The sequence below is a fragment of the Bicyclus anynana genome, chromosome 3 (assembly GCF_947172395.1).
Source record: "Bicyclus anynana chromosome 3, ilBicAnyn1.1, whole genome shotgun sequence".
Lineage (NCBI taxonomy): Eukaryota > Metazoa > Arthropoda > Insecta > Lepidoptera > Nymphalidae > Bicyclus > Bicyclus anynana.
This window is the reverse complement of record NC_069085.1, coordinates 1,422,768-1,436,841: the sequence shown is the minus strand read 5'-3', so window position 1 is coordinate 1,436,841 and position 14,074 is coordinate 1,422,768. Positions and strand designations below refer to the sequence as shown.

The following is a 14,074-nucleotide window of genomic DNA, read 5'->3' as shown; positions in this document are numbered from 1 at the left end:
TACAATTTTACAGACCATATTTTGAAAGCAAAACGTAGGTATGGATACGTTCAATTTTCATTTTTTACTGATTTTGTAGCTCAGTCTAATTTATTTAATTCCTCTGAGATGAGTGGTCCTATTAGTAATACAAACAAATAAAACAAATCTTCCCCCTTTATAATATTAGTATTAGATCTCCTTAAAAAGCAAAGTAAAAAAAGAGTAGGTATAGATTGGCAACTTCGTTTGTAACACTTTCGATGTTCCGCGCGGGCCGGAGGGCGTGTAGTGATGAATAAAAAAAGGCACGACTGATGCACCTCATTTCCCTGCACACACGATTTCACTCCCGCGCAGTCTTTCTCCCTGTCGCCCGCATAATATCATGAGAGCCGAGACTATTTTACTAACGATTTTTAGGCGGTAAATCCAAAAATTGTTTGATTAAAATACTATAGTAGTCCGAACTAATGAATTTTAAATTCCATAGATACTCCTATCCATAAATCAAAGCTATACTCCTCAATGTACTCTATGGTAGTATCTATTAATCTGTGGCTATAATTATTTTTTTTTATCAAAAGTGTAAACAAATAATATCATCAATTCAACATTTGACGTTTGTGATTAATGGAAATGGATTACGGACTTACACACAGAAAGTTAATATCGGACAACGATCAATGATTGAAAATGAACAATTCCGAATATAAGAACTACCATGAATCCTTCATGCAAAACAATCACGGGTCTACAGCAGTTCATACTTTTTTGAGTGTATTTTTTACAGTGCAGTGTGCTTTATTTTGTGCTATTAAAGTCCCTAATCACGGTTTAAAACAGTATGTATTAGAATACATTATAATCGTCCTCCCAACTATAGTAGCGCACACGGTATTTTCCAATTACATTAATGAACTCAACCTCTGTGTGTCTGTGTTATTATTGTATGAAATATTAAAAAATATTAAATACAGTGAAGTTTACGACGCTTTCAGATGTATGAACAACTTTAAAAATGACAAAATACTATCAGTATCTTGTCTGAGGGGCCTAACTTATCTAATAACTGTAATTTGTATTTTGGCTGTTGATTTCAAAGATTTTCCCAGACACTTAGCTAAAACTGAAAATTATGGGTACAGTTTGATGGATACTGGTGTTGGTCTTTTCATATTAATAAGCGGACTTGTACACAAAGAATACAGTAAACAGAATTATGTGTCAATTTTAAAGAGCAATACAAAATTTGTTAGTATTCTTTTGATACTCGGTGTGACCAGATACTTGTCTATAAAACAGTTAGATTACCAAAATCATATCACAGAGTATGGTGTGCATTGGAACTTCTTTTACACTCTTGCTGTTTGTAAATTTGTATCTTGTCTCCTCTTAATATTGCCATTTGATCCCTTGTTTTTGAGTATCACTATATTAAGTTTTCATGAGTTTTTATTGTACAAAAATTTAGAGGCTTGGGTGTTTAGTGACACACCGAGAATTAATTTAATAGATGCAAATAAAGAAGGTATCACATCAAGTCTTGGTTATGTAGCATTATATTTATTTGCTGTCAAATTAAAAAAGATACTCACTAATAAATCTGTTACTCGATATCATGTGATACAAACACTAATTATCAGTTCCGTTGTATTATTGATTTCCTCCTATATTTGTAACTTGTACCGACCTGTTTCAAGGACTTTAGCTAATGCAGGCTATTCTTTATACCTGTCAGCAATAACTGCATTAGTTTTGTCTCTGATGTATGTTTTAGAAATAGTATTTGGCTATAAAAACATTAGCTTCCACATTCCATTGATATTAGGTGCTATAAATGATAATGGATTACTGTACTTTCTTATTGCCAATGTTGCCACAGGCATAATAAATATGTCCGTAAGAACATTGTTTGTCCCGGCTATGGCAACATTTGTCATATTAAATTTTTACATGATACTCAATATAAGTATTATTGTTTATGCTAACAGGAAAGGTATAAAATTATAAAACAATTTTTGTAAGAAAATAGTTTTATTTTATAATAAAATATTATTAAAGCCTATTGTATGTTATACAAATTTATAATTACTTGCTTTACCAAAAAAAATTGTAAAATAATGTCATACATTATGCTAAATATGAATTAATTAGCATTGGAATATATTGGCAAGGAGTTTTCTATGCAATCTACTTTCAATATATCTTTTAACATACATATATATAAAAAACAATTCTATAGAAATGTGAATATAAAAGCAATATACATATACATGACATATAAAATTAAAGACAAATATAATCCCTGTATCTGACTTTGTGACTTTCATCTACATTACGTCTTATATTTGATAACAACTGGACAATTCACTAACTAACTTTGACATAAATGTTAGCTACCTAATTCAGTTAACATCAAATCAATAAGAACCACATTTTTTGATAACCTTATATCTTGTTGTTAACAAAATACACAATGTCAACTGGGCAATATCCATTACCTACTCTATGATATCCACAAAGGGTTGTTAACCACCGGATGACATTTTTTACCTAAAATCTCAATTTTTATCAGTCACATGACTTGAGAATTACTAACAATAGCTTGTTGGTAAAATTCGTGAATGTATTGTCCACAAAAGTTACTTAAAGTTAATGTGCTGACTGGAGTATGTTGTTGTATAAATGTTTCATATTTCAAAGTTTTGCCATACTCAACACTAAGGTATACAGTGTGACTGGTGTAACTGACACTGACACTACAGTGACACTGGTGTCTGTAGTTTTCTATCCAGCATCAACAGACACCAGTGGATGGGTGTATCTATCTATAGGATTGTTATAACGATTTCTATGTAATAAGTATTATATCTACAGAAGACAGTTTGACTTTGGATGTAGTAGTAAGCTAGTAAGACAAATATGTATAGCTTGGCAACTTCGTTTGTAACACTCCCGATGTTCCTAGCGGGCCGGGGGGCGTGTAGCGACAAACCCACGACCCCGCACGCACAAATTCACACCCGCGCAGTCTTTCCCCACGTCGCCCGCATATCATGGGAGTGTTACCAACGAACTTGCCAAACTATAGTGTGTACTACTAAAGCAATGTCAGCATAACAGAAAAGCATTGTTAATTACAAGGACATCTAAACCTGTTAACCTAAAGCCTAACTCAATGTCAAAATAAAGAAATTTTTATAAAAAAAATATATATTTTGTTGATACTTTTAGTTTTACATACAATCGTACCTGTCTGAACACCTAAGACTACAACCACAGCTAAATAGGCTTCCGAAAATAGATCATATACCTATAGTAAAAATCGAATATAACAATGGATTAATAATACTAAATGGCAAGGTTCCAGCTGAATTCCTTTTTAAACGCTCAAGATAAATTACTTTCGATGTAAAAGAGGTAGAATGTCGTCATTCCGGACTAGTCGGGGTTGGCGAGATATCAGTCTCATCAGAGCGAAGCAGCCTACATAGCTAATTACTATTATCACCACAACAAGGTAAGCCAGGAGGTGTGGGAACCTCTGCGGTGACCAGAACACAGTATATTTAAGGCTGTGCTGGCTTTCTGGAAGAAAATGAATATTATTTAAAGAAAAAGACTATTTTATCTACTAAGACAACTTTTGTATAGGACAAGATAAAAGCAAAACTGAAAATGAAATAAAAATATGCAAAGGCAGTCATTATAAAAAGATAAATATGAAAGAACGGCCTCCGTGGCGCAGTGGTATACGCGGTGGATTTAGAGGACAGAGGTCCTTGGATTCGATCCCCAGAAGGGCCGATTAAGGTTTTTTTAATAAGTCCAGGTCTGGCTGGGAGGCTTCAGTCGTGGCTAGTTACCATCCTAGTTAGGCAAAGACGTACCGCCAAGCGATTTAGCGTTCCGGTACGAGTCGTGTGAAACCGAAAGGGGTGTGGATTTTCATTTTATTCCTAACTAGGTAGCTGGTTTTCATCTTAGATTGTATCATCACTAACCACCAGGTGAGATTGTAGTCAAGAGCTAACTTGTAATGAATGAAAATATAAATGAAGCCCTAGCCCTCAATAGCTCAACAGTAGTGGATAGTGGTTCGATTCCTGCCTGCTGGACTTTTGTTGTAGCCACTCCTAACAGACTTCCAACTATTTGACAGGCAAATATTCTTAAAAAAAAAATTAATTGATGTGTCTTATAAGTATATCTAATTTAGCTACATACACTAACTACTAATAGAACTAACCACTCATTTTAAAAAGTGTTTGTCTAACTGTCTGTTATTCCAGGCAAATCTTAATACTTCTTAATCTCTAAACACTTATTATAATAAGCCACAATTTATTATATTAAACTAGCGGACGCCCGTGGCTTCGTCCGCGTGGAATTTAGTTTTTCACAAATCCCTCGGGAACCATGGATTTTTCCGGGGTAAAAAGTAATGTGTTAATCCATGCTATAATATATCTCAATACCAAATTTCAGCTAATTCGGTTAAGTAGTCGAGGCGTGAAAGAGTAACAAACATTCATATCATTAAAATCATCAGTTTTCGCAAATATCGGGAAACCATGGATTTTTTCGGGATACAAATACAAATACAAATACAATCCTTTATTTGCTGATACAGTTTACAAGGTCTTAACAAATAAATATAATCTGTTCTGTATCACGCCCGATTGGCATGCAAAATATTAGTTACATTTACAGTAAATATGATGTCATTCCAGAAATTACTTTTAATAATGAATAGAAGAACAATATTAATTAATTTGAAAAAAAGAAAATACAAATAAAAAATAAATGAATCAAAAATCAATTTACATCATATTGTCAAAAGAATAAATTTATATTAAAATGTCAAAGTTAAAAATTCATTTATGTCATAAAACGCATTGTCCAGGAGAAACCTACGCAGATTATTTTTAAAACTAATTAAATTGTTCTCCTGTCTTATACGCTTTGGTAATTTATTATATATTCTAATAATCATCATGCAGATGCTCTTATTTAGGAAAGCAGTGTGGTGGGGAGGAAACCGAAATCTATCTCCGCAACGCTCACGATTATGCCTTTGAAATAATCTGTCGTTCGTTCTCAGAAATAATGCGATTTCAAATATATATAATAAAAGAATAAGATAAAAAGTAGCTTATGTGTTAATCCAGAGTAAAATCCATTTCCATTCCAAATTTTAGCCAAATCGCTTCAGTAGTAGCGGCGTTAAAGAGTAACAAACATCCAAACAAACTTTCGCGTTTATAATATTAAAGTAGGATTTCAAATCAACTTACCTAAAATAGCAGCTCCATATCCAATTTTATTAGTGCCCATTCTATATGAACAGGTTGGAACAAAAATTTCGTACATGCTGTCATCGTCGAAGGACACTTCTAACACTGGAGCTCCGCGCTGCAGCAAATATGTGTGTTTGGAGGAAAAGTCTTTCTGCTGCTTCACATACTTGGACACGTGTTCGTGAGCGCAGAAGTATATGTCTGGATGTAACGCATTGTTTACCTAGGACAAGAATAATTTAATCTCTAAAAATGGAGAATATAATTATTAAACTTATTGAGTTTATATTATCTATACTTATAATAAATCTGTAGAGAGGTCAATTCTGTACATGAAACATATTTCCAAAATAATAACTATTAGGGGGTGATTAGTGGTCGATACTGATGCCAAAAATGCAATCAGTAAAATTTTTATCTGTCTGTCTGTCTGTATGTTCTTTATAGAAACAATAATTACTCGACGGATTTTAACGAAACTTGGTACAATTATTCTTCATACTCCTGGGCAGGTTATAGTATACTTTTCATCACGCTACGATGAATAGGAGCAGAGCAGTGAAGGGAAATGTTGGGAAAACGGGAGAAGTTACTCAATTTTTTAAACTTTCGCCGCATGGTATATTCGTTATTGAAACAAAAACTACTCGACGGATTTTAACGAAACTTGGTACAATTATTTTTCATACTCCTGGGCAGGTTATCGTATACTTTTCATCACGCTACAAACAATAGAAGCAGAGCAGTGAAGGGAAACGTTGGGAAAACGGGAGAAGTTACTTCATTTTTTAAGCTTCCGTCGCGTGTGCAGCCTTAATGGGTAGGGTAGTGAAAGGGTAGGGTAGGGAATTAGTAGAGTAGGGCAGGGTAGGGGTAGTTAAAAGTTTACATCTACCTTCACGCGGACGAAGTCGAGGGCGTCCGCTAGTTTAAATAATAAATTGGTAATTAGGGATGCAATCTTTATTATGTCGACTGCAGGTGTCGCTACGCGCATTTTTATTGATTTTTCGTCTGTCTGTCTGACTGTCCGTGTTTTTGTTTACCGGGTATCAAGCTGAAACTACTAAATAAATTTAAATGAAACTTAACACGATTTGAGAACATAATTCGAAGAAGCTTAGGGGAATTTGTCGAGAAAATAAATTACCAAGTGGCACCCACATAAGGGTTGAAAGTTTGTATAGGAAGTCCTTTATTTATCAGAAAAGGGGTTAAAAAGGGGTTGAAGTTTTGGTGAAAATATAAATACGCGGAGTAAGGCCGTGCCGCCGCGCTCCTACGTTACCGCTGATATCTAACATCTATTGCACAGCTTAACGCACGATGTTCCAAAAAAATCATAAAGTTTGCATGCAGCATGCTATAGCTTGCCAACTTCGTAACACTCCAGATGGTCCGCGAGGGCTTGTAGCGATGTATGAAAAACCCACGACTAATGCACCTCACTTCCCCGCACGCACGATTTCACACCCACGCAATCTTTCCCCTCCGTCGCCCGCATATCATGGGAGCGTCATCAACGAACTTGCCAGACTATATAATATTATTACAGGTCACATTGATTTTGTTCTCATATTAGTTAGCAAAGATGTGGCTTTGTAATGGTGAAATCATTTTTAAAATTTGTCAAGTAGTTTTTGTTGAAACAAAAACATCAAATCTCACCTCTATATTAGTTTAAATGTGGCATAATTTTTTATTAAAAGAGAAGTACACAGCTCAGCATTATATTATGTCTTGTATTGTTATGGTTCTTTAATCTTCTATATATATATATATATATATATATATATATATATATATAGAAGATTAAAGAACCATAACAATAGTCTCGCTAAAACTCGAAAATGACTGAACAGACTTTTCTTATCTTGGTCTTGAAATGTTCGTGAAGGTATAGGGAAGGTTTAAAAGGTGAGAAAAATTTGAATAATTGCCAGGAAAACCAAAAAAACAACCCTTTTCTATTTCCCATACAAACGTTTAAGAGTGGTAGGATAGGGGTAGGGTAGAATAGTGATAGGGAAAATGTGCACATAAGTCAATGAGAAGCTTGACCGGGTCCGCTTGTTGATAATAAAAAGTACCTGTTTCCCATAAACACCCTTAGATAAGACAGGGTAATGAGCCACAGCAATTCTAACATTGAGATCTGCATCGTCCGGTGCTTGAGGCACTTTATACATTATAGAGTTGATTTTGTAGAAGGTGATATTTCTGAACGTAATCACAGATGGCTGGTCAAACACCTTACTGAACTCTGCTACCTTGTTATGATTGATTGGTTCATTTTCACCACCAATGTCATTGTCACCTGGCACCCATACTTGCTGAAATGGTAACAAATATAATAATAATAATCTTTTTAACATAAAAATAGATCCAACTTCAAGGACATATTTCTGTTCTTTTGATTTTAACACGAAATTATAACTATGATTTTTATGAAAATAAAATGGGACCAATCTGGAAATATACTCTTTTAAAGAAACATTAATTAAATTACGAAGTTATGAGGTAACATACATGAAAAAAAGCATATGCTTCGAATTGCGAAGCTCCTCCTTTTTTTGAGTTGGTTAATTATTTTAAAATGAGACAAACATAATATAATATTGCTTTTTATTCACACAATCAGACTCCCACATAGTTCTTGTTCTTTGGGAATACAGGGATAAAATATAGCCTATGGTACTGATGACAATGTTTCTCCATTGGTAAAAAGTTGTTTTTAAGTCAGTGCAGTAGTTTTGGAGCCCATTTGCTACAAAGAAACAAAAAATTGTCCTTATAATAGTGTAGAATATAGATGATAAACTTATAAACAATCTAAAAGATAACATAACATTATTTATTTATTTATTTATTTATACTTTATTGCACAAAATAAAACAAAAACAATAACAAAGGAAAACATAGAAAACAAGTATGTGCAAAGGCGGTCTTATTGCTTATAGCAATATCTACCAGACAACCTTTGGATAAAGGAATTAAATGTAATTAAATGCGGGATAGTGCAACAAAAAATATATATATATAATAATAAAAATAGTATATTTATATATAATACATGTATAAATATAAAATATACATAATATATAATAAAATAAATAAATAAATATATAATAAAATAAATATATAAATATACCTGAGTAATAATTATAAAGAAACTACGAATTACAACTATACAGGTAATATTTGAATAAACGACTTTTTTTTTTTTTTTTTTTTTTATTTGGATCACAAAACTGGTTACAATCATGTTACACTATTAAATAACATACATAAAACGTAATAAATACGATTGCACCTTCTTGGTGTGACCACAGCATTCTTATAATAAACTATCATGAACAGCACTTAAACGATAACACTACACGAGACAACAATATAAATGCAAAAATCACTAAACTAATCGTTAATCCTTAATCACTAAGCAAACTTGATGAGTTTTTTAAAAGAGGTCAGAGAACTACAAATAAAATCAGCATTACTACTGTGAGCATTTAAGAGTGAACATATTCGATAAACAGGCGCATGCTGACCGGCTCTGGTTCGACAGAAGGGTAAATGGAAGGGCTTTCGATTCTGTAAACGGCTTCCTGGACGTGGTACACAAAACATTAGACGTTCCAATATATCCGGTGAATCCATGTAGCCATTAATGATTTTATAAAAGAAAACCATATCTAGCATTTTGCATCTATTCCTTAATGGCATAACCTTATAAGATTGTAGACGTGAGTCATACGAGTTTAACTCACGACATTTGTTGTCGCTGAAAGCCAGATGGTAAATAAAACGCTTCTGAACACGCTCCAATCTGTCACAGTGAACTGTGTAAGTAGGGCACCATACCGGGCTGCAATATTCGAGGATACTAAGGACTTTAGTGTAAAATGTAAAATGCATTTCAATATAACACCATTCTGCTGATATATAATCATGTTACAGGTCTTTCAGGAAATTGTTTATCTAATTAAAATAACCAGTAGATAAATAAGATCCAATCAAAAATAACCAATTGATATAATATTTTTTTTACAATGACTTACCACAACAGGATAATAGACATCAAAAATATTAGAGAGCCTCTTAACATAGCTATGGTATTGTGCTGTGGTTGAGACTGAGCCTTCGTCCATCAGGTCTCCCAGATACACCAGCACATCGGGCTTGAAGTGTTTCAGGACTACTGAAAATGTAGACGCCAGGTAACTGGAAAAAAGGAGGCACAGTGAAACTCAAAGTGGAATAGATGTCATATAATACAGAATTTATTTAAAATTTATATAAATTAAAATTGATTAAATATAATGTTATTCAAAAGATATTAACTATGTTGCCTAAATTATTGTATAGAACTTATTAATCAAATTTATTGTCATTAATGTAGGAACAAGTTAATTAAAAATATTGTTAGGTGGAAAATACTAATTTATACCTTCATTTTCAATTGGTTTGTTGATAATAAACATGCCACATTTAATATATTGGCCTAAGGACATAATTTCAAGGTGTCAATGTAAATATTTTCTGTCAAATATATCTTATCCCAAATAAGTAACAGATGAGGGTAATATATTTCTTAAGCCCGATTTCATAATACATTTTCCACTCATAGGGCACATAAGCCTCTATAGCTCCAAGGTAAAGGAGCCATACTCAACACACAGGTTTGATCCTCATTTGTCTGACTGTGGTTGTTCCAACTCTTATAAGTTTTTACAGCTAATTGAAGGGGCAAGACAAGTGGGGATCAAATCTCTGAGTTGAGTCAGGCTCCTTAACCAAAAAAAAAAATATCATCATCATGTCAGCCGATGGACATCCACTGCAGGACATAAGCCTTTTGTAGGGACTTCCAAACATCACAATACTGAGTCTTGGGACCCTAATGGCACATTGAGCTATGTCGATGACTTTAGTTCTTCTGTGGATCTCCTCATGTCTGATTTGAACACACAGAGATACTCCTAGCATAGCTTGATCTATTACCCGCTGTGTGACTCTGAGCCTTCTTATGAGGTCCATAGTTAGCAACCAAGTTTTGAAACCCTAGGTCATCAACACATGTCTGGCAACACAATGTTTGAAGACTTTTGTCTTCAGGCACTGAGGAATTTTGGACGAAAAGATATTGCGAAAAAAAATATATTAGACAATAATATATAATAATATTAGCTCATATTCATTTATTAAAAAAAAACATTATTTTGGAAACAAACAACTATTTAAGAACCTCTTTTCTTTACTGCGTGAGTTAACTATAAAAGTAATCTTACCGGTCGCTGTCCCAATTAACAAGTGATCCTAAAGGCGGTGGGACGGCCAAGTCCCCTTGTATTTGAGGATCCGCTATAAAAAGTATTTTCGTACAAGACTCTTCATTCTTACAGGCAAAGTCCGGCCAAAACAGCGGCTGTATAACGTAATCGAACCACTCGCAGTAAAATATGACTCCTAGTGGCACAGTTATGAGGTATTTCAACGTTGTACTGCAAAAAGTAACTAAGTTTTGTATTGTTATTATAAGTAAAAATTATGCTTGATGTACCTACTCTATATAACACTAAATCCAACTAGAACAATATTAAGACCATTACCTTTTCCGCAGAAACATGAGGTTCGCTTACTTACACGTCTAATTTTAAATTAAATTATGTATGGTTTTTCTAACAGAGAGATAATCATGTTTTTCTGTGCTGTTAGTAAATATTTTAAAATAGCAAAAGTCAAAACAAATTGACACTGACAAGTACATTGAAAAATGACAATGACAATAAATTTGTCGTCTGTGATAATCATACTAAAAAAATGCGTGATGGGCACCCTACCAAGGGCGGCAAATTTTGATAAATATTTTTAGGTATTAGTTTTAATTTTAATTTATTTTAATTTTGTAGTTGTAGTTGTATTGATATTTCCTCATATTTTATTTTTATAATAAGTTTAGCCTATTTATGTACCTACTTGATTAATAAAAATTATTTGTTACTAAAAAAAAAGTTTTTGGCGGTAATAGGCGGTACAGACTATCTTTTTAGCCGTTTGTGGTACAGACTATTTTAGTACGAACAATTTTTGTATTTATCGCCCAAAAATCGTTCGTAGGTACTCGGCTAAAATACTAAATTAGTCTTACGGCCTATTAATAATCTGAGATAAGTGCTACTTGACTAAAATGCTAATAGTCCAAACTATGATATTTGTAAATGTCAAACTTAAAAATAATGTGACCAGCTTAACAAAAGTAGTGTTGTCCTCACGTTTCGATTAATTTCGATTAAAATTATAAACAAAAGTCATAAAAATTAGTTCTAAAACGTAAAACATATAAAATAATGTTAGAAAATATGTTAATGCGATTTATTTTAATTGTAATGATTTTTTTTTAAATTTTAATCGAAAGTAATCGAAACGTGACGAAACACTACTTTTGAGCTGGTCACATTATTTTCAAGTTTGACAATGACAATTGACATTTCTAAACCTGTTTACAACTTTACTAAATAAAATAAAACATAAAGATTTGAGGATTGTGTGAGTTATTATATTCAACAACAATTTTTATATTTCTCTTTATTTGTTTATAATTATACAAGTACTTAAGTAGACTGAAGTCTGAGGATCACAAGTTACTTGGAATTTTGTTTAAACAGAATATTTACACATAATATCAGAAGTTAACTAGAAAATGGAGGGGCGAATAATGATAATGCACTTACGAAAGGAAAAATTACAAAACCTAGTAGGGGAGGCGTACTCTCTGATACGAACATTTGATAATACAACACCCAATACCTTGGCAGCGATAACTCAAGAGGCAGAGATTATTTCATCAAAATTACAAACTTTACTTGCAAGTTTAAGTTCAGAGTTGATGGAATACTTCAGAGTTAGTACAGAACCCGCGACATATGATATAGCAGAAATTTCAACAGTACAGTTAGAAGCTGAAGATGCGCTGTGCGAGCTCAACGTCCGGATTAAATGGAAAATCAAGGAGGTCAATAGTAATAGAAGGTTTTACGAAATGAATAGTAATTATAATAATCATAGAATGGGATATAAAAGAAAACCAGACTATCCTGAAAGGAAAGGAAAGAACAAGAAAAGCCGCAGATTTTGTGTCTTTTGCCAGGAGGCTCATTTTAGTGATCAGTGTTCTACTTATAGAACAGTAGAGGATAGAAAGAGGATGTTATCAGGCAGATGTTACCTATGTCTTGCAGAGGGACACAACAAAAGCAATTGCCTAGTGAATAGATATTGTCCCTACTGTAAAGTTAGTGGTCATCATAATCGGGCGCTCTGTCTAAAGAAATTTCCCCCTGAAGGAGTAAAGCAGGAATGACATCCCAAGTAAACTCGAAAAGCAAAGTACTGCTTCAAACAACTGTAATTATTCTCAAACCTTGTAAAAATAACAGCAGAGATATAAAGTGTGGTGTACTCTTATCTCCTGCAAGTCAACATACATATCAATGGAGGAAATCTGTTGTGGATACATTACGACTCCTAAATGAGAGAACAACAGACAAGTTTTGCTGTATCTTTTAAATAAGACCAATATTTTCATTCCTTTCAACTAGTTCTAGTGGGTAGAACAATAGTCCAACAGACTGGGACCACCAGCCCTTGGTGATGAGTCCAACCGTTCTTACCTTTGAGCTATTGAGGCTATTTATATTATTATAAATAGTCCATTAGTGAAATTAGAGCTTTTGTCAAAAACTGACAACAAATTAACAGTTTAAGCCAATGTAATAAATATTTCATACCCTGCAAATATTCCTTGTGTTAACATGAAATTAGGTCAGCAAAGAAACCAGTTCAGTCTTGCCAAGGAATCTTTAGATGGTCTTGATCTTTATGGGTGACGGCTCTCTTTAAATCAGACTGATATTCACACATAGTAAACATATTTGCTAATAGTGAAAACGTGAATAAAAGAAGGGCAAATATTTACTGTATTAAAATTTTTGTGTTATATTTTATATTGCATTTGTTTTCTTTATTTTAGGGTTAGGATGGTGGGGCTTTAATTGTCATCGGCTGCAACACTCACATAATTGGGATCAAACTTTATAATAATAATAACTTTAAATATTATTATATTATGTACACTTTGTTATTTATGTTTTATATAAATAAATAGTCCACTAATCATTTTAGAAAAATAGAACTCCAAACATGAACGGCCGGAGGCCGCGCGTTTTATGTGTTTGGAAAAAATGCCCAGCCGAATACACGGTTTGAGGCCCTATCACAAATCTCCGGCCGAAAGCCGGTGTACAATTCGGTGCGCGGCCGGATTTGCGCGTTTTATGTGCTTGGGTAACGTGCCCAGCCGAAATCACGGTCGGAGGCCCTATCACAAACCCCCAGCCGAAGGCTGGTGCACAATTAAGCACGCGGCCGTTGGCTGCGCATTTTATCTGCTTGGGTATAGTGCCCAGCCAAAGCCACGGTCGAAGGCCCTATCACAAACACTCGGCCGAAGGCCGGTGTACAATTAAGCACGCGGCCAGAGGCCGCGCATTTTATGTACTTGGGTAGAATGCCCAATCGAAGTCACGGTCAGAGGCCTAACCACAAAACCCCGACCGGGGTACGATTAAGCACGCAGCCCGAGGCTCGAATTCTCCAGAATTCTATCATCAGATTTGTACATGATGATTATGGAACCACTTGAAATAAAAACAAAAGAATCATCTAAATCAGTTCAGGCATCTTCGACTAATCGATGAACATTCACAAAAAAAAAAGATTCTGACGAATTAACA

General features: G+C 33.9%; 2 protein-coding genes across 2 annotated transcripts; one reads left to right on the top strand and one right to left on the bottom strand.

Moving 5' to 3' along the window:
• Window positions 1-558: 558 nt before the first annotated feature.
• On the top strand, window positions 559-3,192 carry LOC112051864 (phosphatidylinositol-glycan biosynthesis class W protein-like). Its single transcript, XM_024090676.2, has one exon. The coding sequence runs from the start codon at window positions 676-678 to the stop codon at window positions 1,990-1,992; it is 1,317 nt and encodes a 438-aa protein (XP_023946444.1). The 5' UTR covers window positions 559-675; the 3' UTR covers window positions 1,993-3,192.
• Window positions 1,998-11,051, bottom strand: LOC112051865 (uncharacterized). The gene is made up of 6 exons (XM_024090677.2): window positions 10,892-11,051; window positions 10,571-10,783; window positions 9,341-9,503; window positions 7,373-7,615; window positions 5,280-5,505; window positions 1,998-3,570 (listed from the first exon to the last, which is right to left on the bottom strand). The coding sequence occupies exons 1-6, from the start codon at window positions 10,906-10,908 to the stop codon at window positions 3,383-3,385; spliced, it is 1,050 nt and encodes a 349-aa protein (XP_023946445.1). The 5' UTR covers window positions 10,909-11,051; the 3' UTR covers window positions 1,998-3,382.
• Between the last annotated feature and the right edge of the window lie 3,023 nt (window positions 11,052-14,074).

Coding starts and splice junctions, on each gene's coding strand:
- LOC112051864 (XM_024090676.2), top strand. CDS start 676: ATGAACAATTCCGAATATAAGAACTACCATGAATCCTTCATGCAAAAC.
- LOC112051865 (XM_024090677.2), bottom strand. Junction 9,504..10,570: donor GTTAATTGGGACAGCGACCG/GTAAGATTACTT, acceptor CCTTTTTTCCAG/TTACCTGGCGTCTACATTTT. Junction 7,616..9,340: donor ATGTCTATTATCCTGTTGTG/GTAAGTCATTGT, acceptor TTACCATTTCAG/CAAGTATGGGTGCCAGGTGA.